This window comes from Mytilus galloprovincialis, chromosome 10 (genome assembly GCF_965363235.1).
Source record: "Mytilus galloprovincialis chromosome 10, xbMytGall1.hap1.1, whole genome shotgun sequence".
NCBI classification, from domain to species: Eukaryota; Metazoa; Mollusca; class Bivalvia; order Mytilida; family Mytilidae; genus Mytilus; species Mytilus galloprovincialis.
The window spans coordinates 40046542-40070433 of NC_134847.1; the positions used below are offsets into that span (position 1 = coordinate 40046542).

The 23892-nt window shown below is 30.7% G+C and overlaps 1 protein-coding gene across 9 annotated transcripts in view; it reads left to right on the forward strand.

Annotated features, from left to right (window-relative positions):
- LOC143047554 (syntaxin-binding protein 5-like) overlaps positions 1-23892 on the forward strand; it is a 91320-nt gene that overhangs the window by 42221 nt on the left and 25207 nt on the right. For 3 of the 9 annotated variants that reach the window (XM_076220624.1, XM_076220626.1, XM_076220629.1), the window contains 13 exons: positions 1884-1959; positions 4110-4127; positions 5753-5907; positions 6806-6878; positions 9566-9713; positions 11126-11193; positions 11786-11826; positions 12226-12419; positions 14584-14745; positions 16804-16952; positions 18554-18642; positions 19050-19159; positions 22981-23890. In XM_076220624.1, coding sequence (XP_076076739.1) covers positions 1884-1959; positions 4110-4127; positions 5753-5907; positions 6806-6878; positions 9566-9713; positions 11126-11193; positions 11786-11826; positions 12226-12419; positions 14584-14745; positions 16804-16952; positions 18554-18642; positions 19050-19159; positions 22981-23890 — 2193 coding nt within the window. The remainder of the gene's footprint in view (positions 1-1883; positions 1960-4109; positions 4128-5752; positions 5908-6805; positions 6879-9565; positions 9714-11125; positions 11194-11785; positions 11827-12225; positions 12420-14583; positions 14746-16803; positions 16953-18553; positions 18643-19049; positions 19160-22980; positions 23891-23892) is intronic. The other 6 variants (XM_076220627.1, XM_076220628.1, XM_076220631.1 and 3 more) reach the window with 3 other exon arrangements.

Sequence of the window (23892 nt, forward strand, 5' to 3'; positions counted from 1 at the left end):
CAACTTAAAACACTAATAGTACATGTTTCGTATGAAATGATCTTTCGAATTTTAATGCAAAATTAGAGTTTTTACCTCAATTTCACAGTCCACTGACCATAGATAATGATAGTGTGAGTGGAGCATTCTGACATGTACGATGGACTTATTATTGTATTTTTTACTACTAAGTCCTTATCCTGATAAAAGAAGACAATTGTACTTTATCCTATTAAATCAAATAAACCAGGAAAGCATATGAATATTGATATAATAAAGACTTAGATACTAGAAGAACCAGTTTATTGCATTAGTGCTAAAGGTCAAGAGACTTCAAGACATCACCACCACCTACACATAATTCTACCCCTTAGAACTGTTATAGAAACCCCATCAATTACCGCCAGCCTCAATCAAGTTTTATAAACTGGCTTCAAAATTATTTTTCATGCTCAATTAGACTTTTTATCAATTACTGAATTTTATGTAGACATTTTGACAGATGTTGAATACAACTAATTAAAACAAGTGATTTTGGACTAAAGAATATATGTTTGCTGGTTTGATCTATTCCGCCATAATTTGTATTAATTGACGAAGTTGTTTGAAGTGACAGAAGATCGGTTGTAAAAAATAGTGGAAAAAAATCAATGCACCGCATTATAGATTCTGGGAAGACGATATTATTTAATATTATATAAACTGTCATTCCAGTAGAGACAAGGTTATATTATGGTTCTTTTATGTAGATTTTACACTTTTTTGAATATTGGAAAGATCCTTAGCTGCAATTTATACTGAAAACTGATGTATTAAAAAAAGTCTGATTAAACCATATCTTGTGAACTTAATCTGTTTGTGCCAATTCCAAGTCAAAAATTATATAAGTTGATTTTAATATCTATTGTATATAGATATATGTAGAAGATCTTTTGCTAATCCTTGTATAGTTGTCAGTAATTGCATTTTAAAAAGGCGGGGTTCCAAACCAACTATATGTCCCCATTTAAATGCATTGATCGTCCAAAAAAAGGGGGGTTCCAACTAATTGTCCCCATTCAAATGCATTGATCGTCCAAAAAAAAGGGGGTTCCAACTAATTGTCCCCATTCAAATGCATTGATCGTCCAACTAAAATGGGGGGGGGGGTTCTAAACTCGGAAACCCTCCACCTTGATCCGCCACTGAGACATATGTTTTATCTGCATTAAACTCATCAGTGCAACTCAAATTAAAACAGCTAAAAAGCCAAATCGAATACTAAGTTGTAGAGCTTTGAAATTATAAAATCTACAAAAGTTGTTTCAAATATATATGGATGAGACAATTTATACCTGACACGGTAGAAAAACCATGTGAGAGTTTATAAATATGAGAAGATGTGGTATGAGTGCCAATGAGACAATTCTCCATCCAAGTCACAATATATAAAAAGAAAACAATAGGTCAAAGTGTGGTCCTCAACACAAAGACTTTGCTCACACTGAACAGCAAGTTATAAAGGACTCTGATATTAAATTGTGTAAAACCATTCAAACAGTAAAAACAATGGTCTAATCTATATAAAAAACAAGAAAGGAGAAACATTAATTATGAACCACATCAACAAGCGACATTTACTGATTCTTATAATCGAAAAGAATTGAATATTGTAAACAAGCAAATTTCTGCACTTTGCATGTGTTTGTTTATTTTACAATTGCCTTAATTGCTCACAGATTTTCCCATCCATATACAATAATATGGATGTGAATGGTAGACTTTTCAATTGATGAATGAATTTGATTTTAACCCCTGAGAGTATGCTGCATATAATATGCATTGGAAACTTTTTCTGTTAATAACTGTTGTAATGTTGGCTTATTATTAAGTTTATTTAACTTTATACATATTTTTAATTTCAGCAAAGACAGGCCGTGATGGGAAAGCAGAACCATGTAAACCTATAGCAAAAGTAGAATGGAAATCTGTCAAAAATAGGTTTGTAAATGGAATATACAGTGGTTTAATAACAAGCATGACAAGTGACGCTTATACCATTCATGACAAAAAAATACATGAAAAAAATTTAAACATCTTTTACTACTAAAGGGAGAGACCAATTTTATCATGCTGCCTCTTCTCTGAAATCATACACAGTCAGAAATATTTGAGATATGATGTATAAATGTTGTGTATTGTTTTTCCTAAAGTTGTCTCTGAAACAATTTTTTTCCCCAGAAAACATAACTTTTTGCTAAAATAACCCAATTCAGTGATCGTTAGGAATTTGTGCCTTTATGTTTTTGTGCATGCTTAGTTCATGAACTCGATGTGAAGTTTAAAAATTCTTCGTTTCAACGTTCTCTCAATATTGTACCGCAATTTCATGGGCATCTCCTAGTGCTGATAGATTTTCAGAATAGTTGTATAGACATTTCTCTTAGATTCCAGATTTAGATTCTTTTTTGGGTTAAAATCATCTTGAGTAAGCTGTTTTGCTTGCACAATATTAATATTGCTTTCAACACCTTACAAAATAATAAAGATAGTTTAAGGTGAAATTCAAATATCACTCACCAATTGTAATAAAATTGTTTAACACATACATACACTATAGGTGTTTAAAATTATTTTGAAAATAAGTTCAAACAAACTCATCCTACTTCTAAAAATAGATTCTAATTTCCAAAACGGTCTTGTTTACAAATAAAATATTTTTGGATTCCTGAAATATCAATCTTGAAAATAAATAAAAAAGAATTGAATATTTATTATTACAATACACAGAAGTGATAATTAGTTTTTGCGTCATTGGCAGTTGTTTTGATAGTGTCAATTTATTTTGTTTGAAAAGCATTCTTATTTTATGTTATTTAATAATAAGTGTTAATGGATTTGTTTTTATTCAATTGTTTTTCCATAGAGGACAATTTAATTATAGCATAATTACTGAAGGTGACAGAGGTTATAGGGCTTCATTCAAAACAACTATGTATTCCACGTTTCTATTCTATTTTCAACTAAATTGTTGAGAACTATATCCAATATTTTTCGAAACAAAGTTCTTTATATTGTTTTTAATCCATTTTGAGGATAAAGAGGTTGAAAGGTTATAATATTATTGATATGAAGATGTAGGTGTTTTGACCCCTATTTCACATTCCTCTGATCATAGAAAATGATAGTGAGATTAGGGCATCTGTGTACTATGGACATATAATTGTTAAGGCCTTGGTGGATGAATGGTCCAAGTAGTTCACAGGGGCAGATTTAGAGGGTTTTTCAGGGGGCTTGGGCCCCCCTAATATGGGAAAAAATTGGTTGATTGTATTGGGAATCACTGAAGCATGACTGAAGCTGGCCCCCTCTTAGGCAGTCAGTGGGCCTCACATTAAGAAAATGTCTGGATCCGCACTGATTCATCTACTGTATGACTACCTGTCAACAATGAGGTTGTGAGTTTGAACCTAGTACATGGCAGGTACATTCAACTGCAATCTTATTCGTCAATGATTGTTATTTTTCCTGTTGAAAATGGGGTGAATCACCAAAAATCAACAAATCAACAAATCAATCATATAATTTTCAATGAAATTAAGTGTTCATTATTTACCGTCTTTGGCTGTGTATAGTATGCATTTTTAACCCTGAAAAAAGGTTGGTAGAGGGGGTGCGAATAATTATAGAATTAAAATTATAATTATGGTTTCTCGCTTAATCCGGCATGGCAAAATTGAGAAAAGCTATCGTGTTGAGAAGACCAATGATAATCTGTTTATTGCTATTTTACCTATGAAAACGTCTTATTATTTATTTTTTTATTATGCCCCATTTATGGGCATTATTTTTTCTGGTCTGTGGGTTCGTCCGTTTGTCTGTCTGTCCCTCTTCAGGTTAAAGTTTTTGGTCGAGGTAGTTTTTGATAAAGTCCAATCAACTTGAAACTTAGTACACATGTTCCTTATGATATGATCTTTCTAACTTTAATGCCAATCAGAGATTTCCCCCATTGAACATAGAAAACGATATTGTGGATGGGGCATCCGTGTACTATGAACACATTCTTGTTTTTCATCTTTCTTCTTTGTATTTTAATTATCAGTCAATTATTTAGCTGTGGCTATATTTTATTTTATTCTTATGATTAGTTTTAACTTTTTTGAACGGTGAGTATAAGCCTCTTCAAATTATACAGAATAATATGCCTTCAGGGACTTTAAAAAAGCATGTGAAAACATTTTGATATTTCATCATTTTATCCGGACCAGCTTCTTGTCTAAAAATATATTTTTTTCATAACATTGCCTGTGTTTGCTGCACCTTTGGCATGTTGAAGGTCAAGGTATTTTTACACTTTTTAAAAAAGTGATAATTTTTTGTATTGTATATATAAAGAAGTGTAAGATAAATATTTAATCCTTTTAGTGCATATAAGTTCAGGCAATAAATCACTGACCAAAAAACATATGTTATTTCTACTGGCACAGTGACCTATTTGATCGTAAACTTCATGTAATCACAAGCTTTTATGGATAAAAAAAATGGTAAAAATAGACTTAAAAAACTTTAAGTGACAAAATTAAGGCTGATTTTTATCAGCCTACAGATGCATCCTAATATTTATTATAGACATGGAAAAAGCTCAAATTTTTTTCTAAGGAGTACTCAGATTCAAAATTTTACCACATCACTCTCAGATATATTTAGGTTACGTTGACCTCTGTTGATACTTTATTTATATATAAATGGGTCATTTTATGGTTTAACACTGAATGTATACATAATACTTAAAATTAGTGAATTAAGGGTTAAATGTAGACCTACTTAAGATGATGTTCTGTCTTATTTTTAGAGAAGCAGATATTTTGATGTTAGATAAAAAGTTTATATCAATTATGTAAAGTAAGTCAAGAGGTCGGAGTGACCTACTTTCAGAAGGTGGCTGTAAAAGTGTAATATATGCATCTTTTTAAAAAAATGGATAATTTTTTAACGATATGTTTTTGAGATCTTTATAAATAGAACTTAAACAACAAAATCAAAAATGTGCAACGTTTGTCAACAAAAGAGGTTTAAATGTATTTTCTTAGTCTACATGTGTTCTATGCTCAGAAAAGATACATTTATTGCATGATATTAGAATGCTGTTGTATTTGATATAACTTCTAGAACAAATACAAATCTTTCAGTACGGAATATTAATTCTGGGTTTTCGACTTGAGGAAATAAAATATCAATACTTTTTGCTCGATATTTAAATATCTGTTGAATAAGGATGCCCAGTATTTCTAGGAAATCCCCTGTAATCCTGTAATATGCATTTCTTGTCATGATATTAAATGCTCTGTCAGTGACAGCTGTCCAACAACTATCCCATAATTGATAATTAATCATTCTTTGTATACATACTGTATTGAATTTTTGTTTATATATCATTTTGGTGAACAGTTTGAATATGGTTGATTTTTTAAAATCTTTTTATATTGGATATTTGGTTATTTTTGCAGCATGATTTAGCTCTATTTATTTATTTACTTTGTTAGTTTTTTTCATACAATTTAAAACAAAAGTAGATGAGTTTTTCTTTTCTCTTTACCTAAATAGTAGACCATCTAGATATATTATTATTTCAGTTTAAAGTCAAATCCCCCCTCTTAAATCTATTTTATTGTTTTTCCTGTTAGAAAAATCATGTCTGTCTTTCAAAGTTTCAAATTTTAGTTCACATTTTGCAAAAAAAATTACTCTTTTTCTAAACTACATTTTTAACTCCAAATCTTATTTTTTACAGTGAACCTTTAGTTATGTTCTCTGGTGGCATGTCATACGACAGGGCCGGACGGACACCAACAATAACTGTGATGAATGGTAAAAGTACAACTGTTTTAGAAATGGAGCACAACATTGTTGATTTTGTGGTTCTGTGTGAGACACCATGGGTAAATGGTATGTACTTGTTAACTTATGGTCCAATTTTGAGGAACAGTGTCGCATACAAATTTTCAAAGTTTGTAGAAATAAGAGCATGTAGTATGAGTGCCAATGAGACAACTCTCCATCCTAGTCACAAGTTATAGAAGTAAACCATTATTGGTCAAAGTACGGTTTCAACACTGAGCCTTGTCTCACACTGACAAGCAAGCCATAAAGGGTTCCAAAAATGACTGGTGTAAAACCATTCATACGGCAAAAACAACGGTCTAATCTATGTAAAAAATGAGAAACGACCACATCAACAAACAACAACTACTGAACATCAGATTCAACTATAAAGAATGATCAGCACACATCAAAATGTTTTTACAATCCGAATTTTTAAAGAAATTCTACTATTTTGTTACTTTTAAGTTTTACACATTGTTGCCTTTGCAGATGTTTTACAATAAAATAAAACCATACCCATATAAAAAAAGAAAAATGTGGTATGATTGCCAATAAGACAGCTACTCAGCATCTAAATGACCATGAAAAATATTTTTTGTATATATTATAGTTAATCGCTATTTTAAGAAATTTTCCCTTAATCTTACTGACTGATAATTATAATTCTCAGCACAGTAGAGTGATGTGAAAAATTATTGCTAGAAACTCAGGATGCACATGTCATTGTCATTGAAATTAACAACGTTTTTGTGGGTAAAACAGCGATTAACAGATTATCATTTGTCATCTCAACTTGATTGCTTTTCTTAATTTTGCTGTGCAGGCTAGGAGAGAAAATTAATCTTGTTGCGATGACCAATGATAATCTATAAGTATATTATTGAGTGAAATTTGCCTTTACAGACACTATAGATGAATTGTACTTGCAATAATTAATATTATATTATTTTTTTGTTTACAGATTTTCAGGAACCTTATGCTATAGTGGTGTTGTTACAGAATGATTTGGTGGTAGTAGACTTAACAACTCCTGGGTAAGATTCCAATACATTTTACCTTAATATGTGTGACCAAAATGACAAAATAACATAACTATTTCCAGAAAATTGTCAACCAAGTTTGGGAGAAATATTCCTGATTTATTTGTTTACCTTTTAAATTATATCTAATGACTGATAAAAAAAATTGTTTGTTTAATTTTTATAAACTTTTTACAATATTTTCTTTAGCCCTTTGACAAAAATATCAAAATTTCCAAAAACTTTAACCTGACACATAATTGGAAAAAATTAGTTGGATATATAGCAGTTTGACAAACACTAATTTTGACCATTGAGAAGCTTCATATTTTATAGAACGTGATTAAAACATTTAGCAGATTTTACAGATTTATCTCCCTGTAGTGTTATGTATCACCTTAATTGAAAATACTACATTATATGTCTGTTTCGGGTTATGCACAACAGAACTTGAAAAATCATTTTGTCTCGTCTAGAGGATACCACTGTCTTGGAAGCCTTTTTATACGACCGCAGAAATTTTAATTTTTTGGTCGTATATTGCTATCACGTCGGCGTCGTCGTCGTCCGAATACTTTTAGTTTTCGCACTCTAACTTTAGTAAAAGTGAATAGAAATCAAGGAAATTTTAACACAAGGTTTACGACCACAAAAGGAAGGTTGGGATTGATTTTGGGAGTTTTGGTCCCAACATTTTAGGAATTAGGGGCCAAAAAGGGCCCAAATAAGCATTTTCTTGGTTTTCGCACTATAACTTTAGTTTAAGTTAATAGAAATCTATGAAATTTTGACACAAGGTTTATGACCACAAAAAGAAGGTTGGGATTGATTTTGGGAGTTTTGGTTTCAACAGTTTAGGAATTAAGGGCCAACAAAGGGCCCAAATAAGCATTATTCTTGGTTTTTGCACCATAACTTTAGTATAAGTAAATAGAAATCTATGAAATTTAAACACAAGGTTTATGACCATAAAAGGAAGGTTGGGTTTGATTTTGGGAGTTTTGGTCCTAACAGTTTAGGAATAAGGGGCCAAAGGGTCCAAAATTGAACTTTGTGTGATTTCATCAAAAATTGAATAATTGGGGTTCTTTGATATGCTGAATCTAAAGAATCTGAAGATTTTTTCCTTATCTTATCTAAAATGTTTTTAGATAATGTATGTTGGACATTTGCCAGACATGACTATGATGTCGTTTTCTATTTTTATTTGCCAATAACTTTATGTAAATAACTTCATTGGAAATTTGCCAATATAAAATGTTGCTGATGAAGTTTTTTTTATTGTTTTATACAATAAACAATGTATATTCACTTTTACTACCAACCAATCTTTACCATTCAGTGATAACAAGCACTTTATTTTACATTTTAATATTTTATGATGTATTTAAAAGAGTAGTTATTGTTGCAAACTCCATTAGAAATTTGAATTGATATCAGTTTTGGAAAAAGGGAAACGGGGATGTGAAAAAAAAGGGGGGGTTTAAATTTTTCTCATTTCAGATTTCATAAATAAAAAGAAAATTTCTTCAAACATTTTTTTGAGAGGATTAATATTCAACAGCATAGTGAATTGCTCAAAGGCAAAAAAAAACTTTTAAGTTCATTAGACCACATTCATTCTGTGTCAGAAACCTATGCTGTGTCAACTATTTAATTTTAGATTTAAAAAGTTTGAAGAAGAAATCTTTAATTGATTTGTAAAATCTTGACATTTGTTTTGTGTAAAAAAAAAACACCATGTAATGTCAAAAATTTGAATACAATCCAAATTCAGAGCTGTATCACGCTTGAATGTTTTGTCCATACTTGCCCCAACTGTTCAGGGTTCGACCTCTGCGGTCGTATAAAGCTGCGCCCTGCGGAGCACCTGGTTGCATGTTATGAACAGTAAACATTGCTAGTCAAGATACAAATAGAAAATATGAATGAATGAAAATAAAGAAATTGTATAACAGAGGAACGAAAGATACCAGAGTGACCTTTAAACTCATAGTTAAAATAAATAAACTGACAACACTATGACAAAAAAAAGAAAAGACAAACAATAGTATGCAAAACACAATATAGAACAATAAAGACTATAAATTAAAGCAAAACAAACCCACCAATAACTGGGGTGTTCTCAAGTGCTCTGAAGATCCTGCTCAACATCTGGCAAAAATTTGCAAAATATCTGACTTCTTTTACAGATATCCGTGTTTTGAGAATCCTTATCCTATGGATATCCATGAGTCTCCTGTTACAGCCTTACCATATCTTACTTCTTTTACAGATATCCATGTTTTGAGAATCTTTATCTTATGGATATCCATAATGTCTTACTTCATTTACAGATATCTGTGTTTTGAGAATCCTTATCCTATGGATATCCATAATGTCTTACTTCATTTACAGATATCTGTGTTTTGAGAATCCTTATCCTATGGATATCTATAATGTCTTACTTTGTTTACAGATATCCATGTTTTGAGAATCCTTATCCTATGGATATCTATAATGTCTTACTTCTTTTACAGATATCCGTGTTTTGAGAAACCTTATCCTATGGATATCTATAATGCCTTACTTCGTTTACAGATATCCGTGTTTTTAGAATCCTTATCCTATGGATATCTATAATGTCTTACTTCTTTTACAGATATCTGTGTTTTTAGAATCCTTATCCTATGGATATCTATAATGTCTTACTTCTTTTACAGATATCCGTGTTTTGAGAATCCTTATCCTATGGATATCCACGAGTCTCCTGTTACAGCCTTACAATACTATGCTGACTGTCCACCAGATATTATACCAGCATTTTATTCTGTTGGATCCAAACAAAAAAGAAGTGGATTCAGCGAAAAAGTAAGTACTGTCATACAGCGAGATGTTAAGCTAGCTATAAAACCAGTTTTAATCCACTATTTTCTACATTAGAAAATGTCCTTACCAAGTCAGGAATATGACAGTCGTTTTCCATGCGTTTGATGTGGATGAGCTTTAAATTTTGCCATTTGATTAGGGATTTTCTGTTTTGAAATTTAATTGGTGTTCAATATTTTTTGTGATTTTACTTTTTCCTTTTACTTATAATCATGCAGCACTAATGGAATGGTCAAGATATTTGAAAACTTGGGGAAATCTTAGAAGATATAAGAATTCACTCCACAACTCAAGATATGAACATTAAAATAAGAATATGTGGTTTAATAGCTAATGAGACAACTCTCACCAGAGATGAAATTACTAATGAGAAGAAGCTTTATGTCACTTTACAGCCTTCAACCATGAGCAAAACAAATACTGCACAACAAGCTTTAAAAGGCACTGAAATGACAAATGTAAAACAATTCAGACGAGGAAAAATAACATTCTTTTTATGTACAAAATAAAAAAATGGATAAACGAATACGATGTACAGCAATAAACAACAACCACTGAATACAAACAAAATTTACAACCCTTGACTTGTAAGTCATGTTGTTCTTGATGTTATTGCGCTGTTTGATGATAAGCTCTATAGATTTGATTTGATTTTTGGTGTTTTAAGGGGGTAGACCTTGGAACAGGGAGATAACTCTTTAAATCAGTTATGTGTTTGTAAAAGTCAAGTTTCCTCAATGAATTTTAAGCATTTACCTGAAACAGATTGAAAATAATCTATGTAACCTAGAAGCTTAGAATATATTTATGAAAATGGTTGACACAAACGTACTGATGATTTTAAGAGTTATTTTCCTTAACCTTGGTCTACCTCCTTAAGCCACTTTTAATCAGCGCATTTAGGCTATTTCGTGGCGGCCAGATTTTATTGATGGAGGAAGCAGGAGTGTCCGAAGAAAACCACTGACCTTCATTAGGAAAACTGACAATACTAGTCAATTAAGATTGGAGTCGAGTGCACCTCAGCAAGTGGGTTTCGAACTCACAACCTCAGTGTTGACTGGCAGTAGTAACTACTAAGACCGCTGGGCCACCGAGGTCTCTAAAGCTTGATAGATATAAGAAGATGTTGTATGAGTGCCAAAGAGACAACTCTCCAATAAAGTCACAATATGTACAAGAAAAAACCTATATAGGTCATATGAGTTTTTATAATATAAGGACTAAGTATTTTTAAAAAGGAATTGCAATTATTTCAAATCTTGTTGCCAAATGGTTTTGACATGTTTAGTAAATGTAAGAATAAATAATATGTACTTTTAAACTCTTTGAAAGACTGACATCAACATGCTTTCCAGTGTAAACAGTTCATATATATATAAACTTTATTTTAGGAATGGCCAATCAAAGGAGGAATATGGGGAACAACCACGTGTAGTTATCCAGAAATTCTCATTACTGGGTACGTATTTAAAAAAAAATATTACATAAAAAAAAAAAGGAGATCTATGTGGTTTTGATTGTCAATGAGTCAATTATCCATCTGACTTCTAATGAAGTGGATGTAAGCAATTATAGGTAACTGTAAGGCCTTCAACAATGAGGAAAACCAATACCGTTATTAGCTGTCAAAATGCCTAACATACAAAATATTTAATGCTTCAATTAAGAAAATAATCCGCCTAATTTATAACAAATCAATTTACCAAAAAACAATCCAATATGACAGAAAGGAACCATCGACAACCATTGTTTGCAATGCAATATAGTGTTTCCTCATTTAAATATCATCATACTTGTTAAAAATATTGGTTAGAATTATAAGAATATATAAGTTGTGCATTGTGTATGAATCTATTCGTTAAAAAAAAGAATTATTATGTGTTAAGATGATCAATGCAACAGGAAATACTGATTCATTTATTTTCGTGGTCATCAATTTTCGTGGATTGCAGAAAATTTGCATATTCGTTGTTATTTGATTTTGTTGTTTTGCCAGTCTCTGTAAATATTTAAATACATAAAGATTTAGAAATTTTTATTTTATATTTCAGCCACGCTGATGGGTCTGTCAAGTTCTGGGATGCTTCATCTGGTAAGACATATACTATTTTATTTACTTTTTTGGTGTACCATGTTTTTATGGATCGACAGCATATCAATTTTTTTGGAACATTGTAAAACTCAAAAGAATAACACATTGATTTGCACGTTGCATAAAAATATTGCCTTCAGCATAGAAGAGATGTAGAGTGAATAAATAAATAAAAGTTGAAAAATAATTTGAGATTGCATCTTGATGGGAAAATACTACAATAAACGTACTAAGAAAGTAAAAATTGACAAAATATTTGAGAAATCTTTTTTTTTTATGATTGTCCAGCATAATAACATTTTCATTCATTTAGATTTCAAAAATTAATGTCAATTAAGTCTAATTGGCGATCATACCACATCTGCTTCTTGTATATGAATATATTGTTTCATTTTTCAGTTACACTTCAAGTTTTGTACAAATTAAAAACTGCCAAAATATTTGAAAAACCAAAAAAGGAAAGTCAAGATGATGATCCATTTGCTGTGTATTTAATACATTTGTGTCCAGAGAGCCGAATATTGTGTTTAGCGGGGGCAACTCATTTAATACTCTTTAAATTCTCAAAACAAGAGATATCAACAGAAGTTTCAGTGAGTATATTTTTTTTTATTTATTTAGAGAATAGATTGATGTTTTGTGTTTAGATGATAACATGAAAAATAGAAATCTAAATTTCTTGCCAAAGTTGTCATGTTTCTATGTCAGCATACATAACATTACACATTGAATATTCATGCAAGATTGGCAAAAGGTTGTAAATTATAAATTACCAATAAAATTTTGAAAAAAAATTTAAACAAATATTGTATCTTAACAACAAGTCAAATTGTAAAAGTGATAAATTTTATCTTTTCAGGATTACTAAGATCCTTCTGTCTTTTGCAAATTCAAATGTTTTCTTAAGCATACACCATTTTCCCATTGAATCATAACTGTATATTGATACAAATTAAACAGATGATTACCTATTTTTTGTATCATGTCAATTTTTATATCTAGAGCTGTATAAACAGTTGTATGGTGTTGGATTCTATATAGTATAGTTGAAACAGCTGGCTACAAATGATTTTACCAACGATTTACAAGAGTCTTAACTTATACATATGGCTTTCAATACATGTAATAAGAAGATGTGGTATAAGTGACAATGAGACAACTCTCAATCCAAGACACACATTGTAAAAGTAAACCATTATACCTCAAAGTATGTACGGCCTTCAACTTGGAGCCTTGGCTCCCATGGAACAGCAAACTATAAAGGGCCACAAAATGGCTAGATTAAAACCATTTAAACAAGAATCTATAAAAAAAAAAACCAAAAAAACAAGAAACGAGAAATACTAATGAACTACATCAACAAACGACAACCACTGAACATCAGGATCCTGACTTGCGGCCAGTTTAAATGTTCAAATAGGCGCAAACCTTCACCCTAACTTGAAACAATAATGTAATAATGACATGTTTTACCATCAAAACTGTTCTTGATCGAATAACAAAGGAATTTTACACTTGTAAGAAATAGGGTAATGTATGTATGCCATCTAGAATTTCTGGACAATGGTTACGTTGAAAATTCTTGAAATTACATGTCAAAGACATCTGTGTCAATTTACATAGAGCTTAATTAAATAGTTTTTGTCGAGCCTGCAACTTTTGTTGCAGAAAGCTCGACATAGGGATGGCTACGGCGGCGGCGTTAGCTCACTTCTTAAAAGCTTTATATTTTAGAAGGTGGAAGACCTGTATGCTTCATACTTTGTATATAGATGCTTCATGTTACGAAGTTTCCGTCAGTCACATGTCCAATGTCCTTGACCTCATATTTTCATGGTTCAGTGACCACTTGGAAAAAAAGTTCAAATTTTTTGTAATGTTGAATTCTCTCTTATTATAAGTAATAGGATAATTATATTTGATATGTGCGTACCTTGCAAGGTCCTCATGTCTGTCAGACAGTTTTCACTTGACCTCGACCTCATTTCATGGATCAGTGAACAAGGTTAAGTTTTGGTGGTCAAGTCCATATCTCAGATACTATAAGCAATAGGGTTAGTATATTCGGTGTATGGAAGGAATGTAAGCTGTACATGTCCAACTGGCAGGTGTCATCTGACCTTGACCTCATTTTCATGGTTCAGTGGTTATAGTTAAATTTTTGTGTTTTGGTCTTTTTTTCTCATACTATATGCAATAGGTCTACTATATTTGTTGTATGGAATGATTGTAAGGTGTACATGTCTAGCGGGCAGATGTCATGTGACCTTGACCTCATTTTCATGGTTCAGTGGTCAAAGTTAAGTTTTTGAGTTTTGGTCTTTTTATCTACTACTATATGTCATAGGTCAACTATATTTGTTGTATGGAAATATTTTATGATCTTTATGTCAGATGCGCAGGTTTTATTTGACCGTGACCTCATTTTCACGGTTCATTGCACAGTGTTAAGTGTTTGTGTTTTGGTTAATTTTTCTTAAACTATAAGTAATGGGTCAACTATATATGTTGTATAGAAGCATTGTTAGCTGTACATGTCTGCCTGGCATGGTTCATCTAACCTTGACCTCATTTTCAAGGTTCATTGGTCTTTGTTTAGTTATCTTGGTTAATGTTAAGTTTATGTGACAGTTGTAATAAAGCATAGCTTTATACTTAGGACTATCAACATAATATCAATGATTAGTATAGAAGGCGAGACATTCCAGCGTGTGCACTCTTGTGTAATATTTTAAACAATGATTAAATGTTTTGCAGAGTTTGGACATTTCTATTGTGTATGAAGTGTACGATGATTTAGATTCACCAGATTTTGAGTGTCCAAAATCGTCTACCCCAAGTCTTAGTGTAGTTAGTCAGCAGCAAAGTGGTAGTATGGGGTCATACTCAAGTAATACCTCAGACAGTCATAGCTGTAAAGTAAGTTATTCTAGTCTTATTCAGTTTTATTGTTTATTGTTTTGTTTGCTTAAAATGAAACAGAAAAAAATATTAGTAAAAAAAAAAAATATTAGTAAAAAAAAACCATCAAAATTTCCAGGATTATAATTTTGTACTCCACATTTTAATTCTGAAAGACTCAACAGTGATGCTAAATGAAATCAAATTTAAAAATGGAAAAACATTGAGAAAGTTGTGTTATGAAATAATTGTTGGTTTAAACCAATAAGATCATGGAATTTAACAACACTGAATATTCTTTTAGTAAAAAATTGATCAATTAAGATAAAAAAAAAAAAACACTTATGTATGAAATTTCTTGGATATTATATTAGAACTATTGAAAAGGAAATGCTGGTAACAATCTCTTGCTAGATCAATGATGTGCTTGTATGACTACATAGATAATTATGTTAACATCTGTACAAAACGTTTAGCAGTAAAGTTTAAAAATACCAATAAGTAAATAATAACATGTTTAAGATGTACATGTAAGTTATTTGTGAACATAACCTTAAACTGACCAACTGGGCCAACAAAGTACTAGCCATCTTGGTATAAAAAATCATATTGAGATTTACAAATATGAAAACAATGTGCTTTAGGACTTATAACCTAAAAGTTTTATTTAAAATGAAAGGGGCGGATGCATATCTATTATAACATTGCATTAATATTATTGATAGATGTCACTAATGTTTTATATGATTTCACTTAGGGGTCATCCATAATTGTCAACCATTTTCCAAAGTGTACAAAACGTACACTTGGGGGGAGGGGGTTAAAAAATCAACATTTTGACCGTACGCTTTTTTTTTAATTTCCAGAATTTATTTCGTTTCCGTAGGGAAGGTCGATGTATAAAATCGAGAATTGGCTTGGGTGTGTTTCTCTTCTTATTTCTTCTTTATTATTTTCACTTGATGATATTTATTTCGATATATCATAAATCTCCTCAATCCCGATTGAACTTTTAAAAGATCAAACATATGAAAACTAAATCTTTCAAAAATGTAAACTTGTGAAAAATTTTAAACAAAAAGTTTGCAAGCATTTCTCAGTAACCCCGATTGTCAATTTCACCTGCTTTATTATAAATCTTTATCGTTTCACTCTGTTTAATAAACAAAACTGATGGAAACACTAAATTCTTTGAATGTTTTGATTTTGACAAGACGTCATTTTGTGAAAAGATTTTAAACTGGTTCTTCAATTAATTTCCTTGTATTGTATTCCAAAACAGTAAACCAATAAAACGGAAGTAAACTTATTTTTCTTAGTATAAGCCTCCTTTAATTAGGAGCACCTCCATATGAAGTTTAACCTTAACCTTAAAAATTATCCAATATATGTACACGTTACAGTATATATACATAAACGATAATAGTGCCATGAATGGCATATTTACAGGGACCTTTTAAATAGAAATACAGGCGGGAAATTTAAAAACTTAAAATGTTTTAAAACATAACACTTTTATTGATTGCTGTCTTGAGCTCTGATTCCATCAACAACTGTCAGTCCATACTTTACCAATGCAATATAACCATGCATTTCCCTTTCTTTGATTCTAAGCATAGTTTATGTGCCCTTTTGTTAATCTTTTGCATGCTCTAGGTGCCCTTTTTCATTGGAGTTACCACTGTGTGATAGGGGAAACACTAATCTTTGAACTCTTTATTCTAACAAAACACAGGCATCACAGATAGACAGTCAGATATGTTTTAGTTTATTTTCAATGCAAATTTCTATATTAAACTAAAATATAATAAACAGGATCTTCTTTTTATTAAGAATGATTGATTCCTCTCTTGAAATCTGAAAATGATTGATGTACACTTTTTGAGGGAGGGTGGGGGGTCTGAAAAAGTGTACGTTTTGTACACTTTGGAAAATGGTTGACAATTATGGATGACCCCTTATACAGTTGGAGATAAATCATAAAAAGTATGTCTTCAAGTCCAAAGAAAATACATTACGTACCCATGGAATATTTATGTTAAATAAAATGCATTCTCAATTTTATTATTTTAACAGCTGGAAACAGGGACAGCATTGATTGTAAAGTCTGGTAGTCGGAAGTTTAGTGCTGGTTACTACTCAGATTTAGTGTGTTTATTACAATATCTGGATAATGAACATCCTGGAAATATTACATATATATCAGTCAACTCAGTGTATGGATTGTAAGTATATTAGATATATGAGCAAAACCCATAATGTATAGTCAACTGTAAAAGGCTGTGGGATGACAAAATGTGAAACAAATTAATAAAGAAAATTAAGGTGGTACCTAAAAATTTTACTAAAATTAATTTGGCTCGTTTAAATTTAATTTAATTTTGACAAAGTATTTACTTTGACCCTTTAACAAAAATTTAAAAATTAAAAAAATTTTGAACCAACCGTTCTGTCAGAAAAAATACACTGGTTATATAGCAGTTTGACAAACACCAATTTTGATCATTAAGAAGCTTAATATTCCCTATAAAACACAACGTAATTAAAACGTTTAGCTGACTTTACAGAGTTATCTCCCTGTAGTGTTAGGTACCACCTTAACAACCTGATTCAAACTACTGTGGATTCATTTATTTTCATGGGTACCAATTTTCATGGATTGAGGAAAACTTGCATTTTCTTGGATATTCGATATTTTGGTTTTGCCAAGGTCTGCATACATTTTTATTGAACAATTTGCAATTTGTTGTACATTGGAATTTGTGGTTCCTGGGTAGCCACGAAATCCATGAAAATTGGTATCCAACGAATAATAATGAATCTACAGTAAATACATGTACAATAAGATTTTACATTTATTACCCTAACTCTTCAAATCTCTTCTCAGAACAAAAACAAAAAAGAAAAGACAAAATACTCACAAAGTATCAACTAAAGAGTACTGAAAGCTAGATTAAAGCCGAATTTCAACTATGGATATAAAAAAACCATGTTTCATCCCAGACTAAAATGTATGCAATATACTTTAAATTGAATATGTTCACAAGACAATAAAGGGAATGAAATAAACAAAACACATAGGTCACTGCAACAATGAGCATTTCACAAAATTTACAAAAAAGAAATAAAAAGTTAAACAAACTCAAAAGTTAAATAACAAAAATACTGAACTCCAAGGAATTCAAAACAAAAACTTACTGTCCCAAATCAAATGGCAAAATCAAAAGCTCAAAGACATCAAATGAAGGAGGATAACAACTGTCATATTCTATGTAGAAAATGGTAGATTAAACCTGGTTTTATAGATTGCTAAACCTCTCACTTGTTTCACAGTTGCCATATATATAGAGAATATCATATGGCTTTTTCAATATCGCATCCGTATCAACCCGAGACACCAATATAATCCCAAGAGCTCTGAGGGATTATATTGGTTGAGGGTTGATGTGGTGTGTGATATTGAAAAAGCCATATCATATACACTTTATTATATACATATACCTCAAGTAGATGTTTTTTTATGTAACATGACGTCATACAGATAAGGAGGTTTGAAATGACGCCATACAGATTATAGGTTTGATATTACGTCATACAGATTAGGGATTTGATAAAGCCTTTGCAACAGTGACTGCAATCGATGACGTGACGTCATACAGATTAAAGGTGTGATAAAGCTTTTGCAACCGTGCTGATATCGATATCATCACGGGTGGCTGATACAGCACGCTTACCATTGATTGTATTACACATACAATTTATCTGTATTTATATCTAAGTATATAATAAATATTTATATATATTTGTTTCTTTGTTTATTTTTCAGATTAGCGTTTGGTAATGAGTCAGGTCTAGCAATTATTGATTATCTGCAAAAAACGTGTCTTTTAAATTTAGGAACTCCTGATTTATATGGTAAATATAGAATATTGTGTTTCTTTGTAAGAAGGGCTGTATAGAAATAGAGTGACAATTGTGCTATGACATCGTTTTAACATGTGGAAATTTCAAGTTGTACTTAGGTATGAGAAGAATATAGTGTATTTCCAGTGCTTTTCAGGTGAAAGTTTTCTGCCTCCTTTGGTATTGGTAAGGTATCTGTCTCTGGTGATTTTTATTAATGACAAATCTTGTCATTACTCTTCTTTCATATCTGCCACTTGTATCCTTTGTATTTTGACTTCTATAATTTTCACAAGAACATAAAAATATATACGAAAGGGAATAAGTTCTTAAAACTTTCTTTTTCTTTAACTGTATGTTTCTTACTACATCTTTTGCCTAATAAACATATATGCACGTTTTCTGCATGTGTTTTGTAGGTTCTATGGATCCCTATCAGAGGGCTCCAAGGTCGCCCAGGGGTAAAAAGTTCAACCAAGCCGAGTTTTCAGGGAATGAGGAAGGCTGTCGTTCTCCCACAACTGATCAAGTAAGTGATTAAAACATATGAAAATTGATGAAAAAAAAGAATTTTGCTGCATTATTTAGAATATATACATCTGTTAAATTGATTTTTATCATTCTTGTTAATATCTAAGGGGAGATAATATTTCAATTTTATTTGAAAATTGTCAATTGTCTCCCTTTGTTAGAAAAAATTATTGGTAATTTACAAAGAAGTTATAATGTAGAAACAAAAATAAAAAGATTATCTTTTATTAATTAATTCTTTTTGTTTATGATTGAATCTATCAACATCTGGCCCTCAGTCAGATCTACTTTTGCATTTTGTTAAAACCATTGAATTACTTAATAACTAATTTAGAAATGCTTGAAGTATGTAGAACTTTTAAATTATACACCACTGGAAAAGTTTTGTAACACTTCTTTTTGTTTGTGTAAGGTATTATGTAATTCATTTTTAGGACCCCCACCCCTTTTCCACAAAATACATTTAATATAATTTCATCTTTGGGTAGTTGATATAAGGAGGCTTGATGTAGAATTTTAAGTGAAACTAAGAAATCAGGGTGGATTAGGTATGACCAGTGATATAATAACTCAGTGGGCCACCAACCTTTTCTAGTCTTTTTTGCTTAGAGAGTATATTTTTAAGCCATTTTGTGGGCAGAATGCCAAATCTTTCCAATGTTTAATTTCTCTGGACCAACTCAGCATAAAATTTATTTGTAATATGTTGAAAAACTTTTGTTTTGGTGTATTATTTAAGTAGTTAATAAGATATATAAGTACAAATTGAATTACTATAGTACTTTAATAACAAACATTGTTTTTCTTACAAGTTAGTCTCTGTAATCACCAAATGGCTCAGTGTTTTCCCTGCATATAATGTTAACAGGTTAATTTGAAGGAAAACATTAATTCAAAGCATAATATTTATGAATTTTTTTTGTAATTGGCAGAAAGTTGATAGCTAAAATTGTAAAGAATTTAACCATGCTTTTATAAGGTGCTAAGGAAAACTCTGCTGTCGTTATATATTTTTGAAACTCCAAAACCGAGTACTGAGCATTCATAATTATTCGTTGGATACCAATTTTTGTTGATTTAGACAGGATAGGTCAACCACAAATTTAAACCTTCAAAAAAGAACAAATTTCAGCAGACTTTTGTAAATCCAAATATCAAATAGTTCATTCTGAACCCTCAAAAACTGGTACCCACAAAAATAAATGAATCAATAGTATACTGTGGATTCATTTATTATTGGGGTACCAGTTTTCATTGATTGAGAAAAATTTACATTATCTTGAATATTTGATTTCATGCTTTTCAAAAAGTCTGCATTTAATCATATAGCAAATTAATAATTCATTTAAAACATTTAAATTCGTGGTTCACCTGTACCCACGAAATCCATGAAAAATTGGAATCCAACGAATAATATTGAATCCACAGTATATGATGGCAGTTAATCACAAATATGTATTATGTCAGTTTGGTGCTTACAGATACGGACCCTTTATTTAAGGTGGTACCTAACACTACAGGGAGATAACTCTGTAAAGTCAGCTAAACGTTGTGTTGTAAAAGGAATATTACGCTTCTCAATGATCAAAATTGGTGTTTGACAAATTGCTATATAACCAGTGTAATTTTTCTGACAAAACGGTTGGTTCAAAATTTTTTATATTTTTGTTAAAGTGTCAAAGTAAATACGTTGACAAAATTTTATGAAAATTAAAAGAGCCAAATTAATTTTATTGAAAGTGTTGGGTACCACCTTAAGGTAATTTTATCAGGGTTCTGTAACCTGACCCTTTATTTAATGTAAATTTATCAGGGTTCTGTCACCTGACCCTTTATTTAAAGTAATTTTATCAGGGTTCTGTAACTTGAGAGGTAAGGAGCATAGGAAACAATTCATCACTAGAGTCACACAGGACAATAAAAAAACATGTTGTACTAGAGTTATAATAAACACCTAGCAACAAAGTCTGTTTTATGTGTAAGAAATTGTTTGTTTTATTATATTCATTTACAAAAATGAAAGCTGAAACCGTTTTCGGGGGGAGAAAAAGGGGAAAATGTAATGTCTTGATTAAATGTTTTTTCGACACAAATCAAAGGAGACTTAGTTCTTAAAACCAAATATACACATGAAAAATATGACACATGTATTTGTAAAATAGAACTTATTGAAAATTTATGACACAGAAAAATACAGTAGATAGTATTTTAACTATATCTTTTAGGTAATCAAATATTATTCATTTCAATTAAAAAAAAAAAAATGCTTGAAGATAACATTAATTGCTTATATATTATGACATGATATTCATCAGCAAAAGATTTCACCATGGCTCAAATCAATGAAAAAGAAAGGCTAAATTTACATTCTATTTGCATTATGAAATATTTTAAAATTTGGGGAAATTATGAACAATGGTAAATGTTACATGTTATAAGAAGCCATAACTGAGAAAAGAAATTGAATTCCGCTTTTAAATCATGAATATTATTTGCAGTTTTGTTTGCTATAGGAATTGATTTTGTTTAAATGTTTAATTTGTTACTATACAGAAAAAAACATAACATTAGTATATAAGCTATACACCTGAATTAATTATGAGGAAAGAAATTTGAAAGCCAAATGTTATCCGAAAATAGAAAGCATTTTGATTGTAATACATTTGAAACTGCAGAACATTTAAATTAAAAAAAATATATAATTCATGTTTAAAAAATGCTAATTTCAAAATTAAAAATTCTTTATTTTTTTTAATGACAATAATACTGAATTATCTTTGATAGTACTTTGAAAGACATATTGACTAGAGGATAATTTAAAATTTTGATTGCAAGTTTTTAATTTTCTAAGCATTGTCTCTGTCATTTTATTAATGATGATATTGGTGTATATATTTGCTATCTAATGTTATGGATTTTACTGTACATTTACAAATGTAGAAATTAGCAGTAGACAAACTTATGTTGTTATATTTTATTTTAGAAAAAAGTAGTAGTTTTAGTTGCTGTACGCTTGCAAATTTGTTTTTCAACCTGATTTTTGTTTAATGTTTTTGGAGAATTAATGTTATGGCTATTTATATAATTAAACACTAATAATTAAAAACAATATTGTAGAAAAAAGTACATAAAGAGATGAAAAAGTAATGACCTTTATCTGCCATCAATACTAATTTAAAAAAATTCATTGATGGCAAATAATTAAAAACAAATCTTTGTGTAACTTTTTGTAGAAAAATAGCACAAAGACAGATGAAAAAGTAATAACCTTTATCTGCTGCATCAATACAATTTTTGTTAATTTAATTTGAAGAACATGACAGGAGAAGAATTTGTTTTTAAAGACCGTAAAAACTTATAAACTCAATGAACATCATCTCCTTTTGGCTGTGAAAAAGTTTTAACTTTAAATCTGTATCTCAAATTATTCCTAAGGATATATATATATATTTATTTTTAAATCTGGATTGATATTTCATTAAAAAAAAAAAAAATCAAATATTGTCACTCACCTTTATAAATGCAAATGTTGATGTAAAAAAAAATAATATCCCTTTAAGAAATTTAATCAGAAACCAACTTAAATTATCTCTTCAAAAAAGTATCTAAAGCCATGTGACATACTCCAGACTTATTAAGCATGTTCAGAAAGCACTCTAGCAGATAATGCATACACTCCTCCAAACACTATATGTGTATGCATTGTTGTCCTCTTTCCCTCCAGGTAGTATCCTTATTTTACCTTTGTTATTTTGTTAAGTTTTTCGTGTTTTATTTACTTTTATGTTTTAGTTTTGTTTGTTTTGTTTAAATCTACAGTCACCATCCCCTGAAACCAACCCTGCCAGATTAAAGAAAAAATCCTCTTGGCCTAGCGATTACCCTTTGTTGGCTATAAAAGAAAGTCAACAGACAGACTCCGATAAAAGTGATCACGAAGTTAATTCTAGTGTTGATGATGAAATTGTTGAAACTGCAGTTTTAGCAGAAACTTTGGATAATGATACTAATACTTTAAATGATAAAAAGGAAAGTGACGACGGTGGTGGTGGAATCGGTATGGAAGCCTCCATGAGGAAAAATATTCGACGGATGTCCGTTCAACCACTCACGCTTCCAAGTTTGAAAGTCCAGCTGGCAGAGACATCCTACTCAGATGAAGAAAGAACACCTACAAATAATAACAATAACCATAATTTGACATTAGAAAAAATGCCATATATGGGCAAAAAGAAAAAAGTAGGAAAAACAAAATCAGAACCGAGTGGTTTGATTGCGAAATACTCAAACGGTAAAGGGGATGATAGACCAAGGTCATCATCAGAACCTGATATTGATGTTGAACCTCCGGAAAAACAGAAAACCAGGAAAATCTCATTACATAAACTTGGTTTTCATCGTAAAAAATCTCATTCTTCTAAAAAACTTAAAGAAGACGCTGGAATTTCAAGTGATAGTGACAATTTAAACAATAGTAAATCATCGCACACAGATGACCTTGACTTCCATAAAGACAAGCACCATAAAGAGATTACGGACGATGATACAGATGACGAGAAGCCAGATACAGGATTTTTTAAAAGTATGAGGCGAATGAGTGTCCAAATTCAAAATAAGCTTTTCAAAGAGGAGGACAAGAAACCAAAACTTGAAGTTCTAGACTTGTCAAATGATAAAGAAGGGCATACGACAATTAGAAAAATGAGCATTACAGAATTATTACAACCGGGT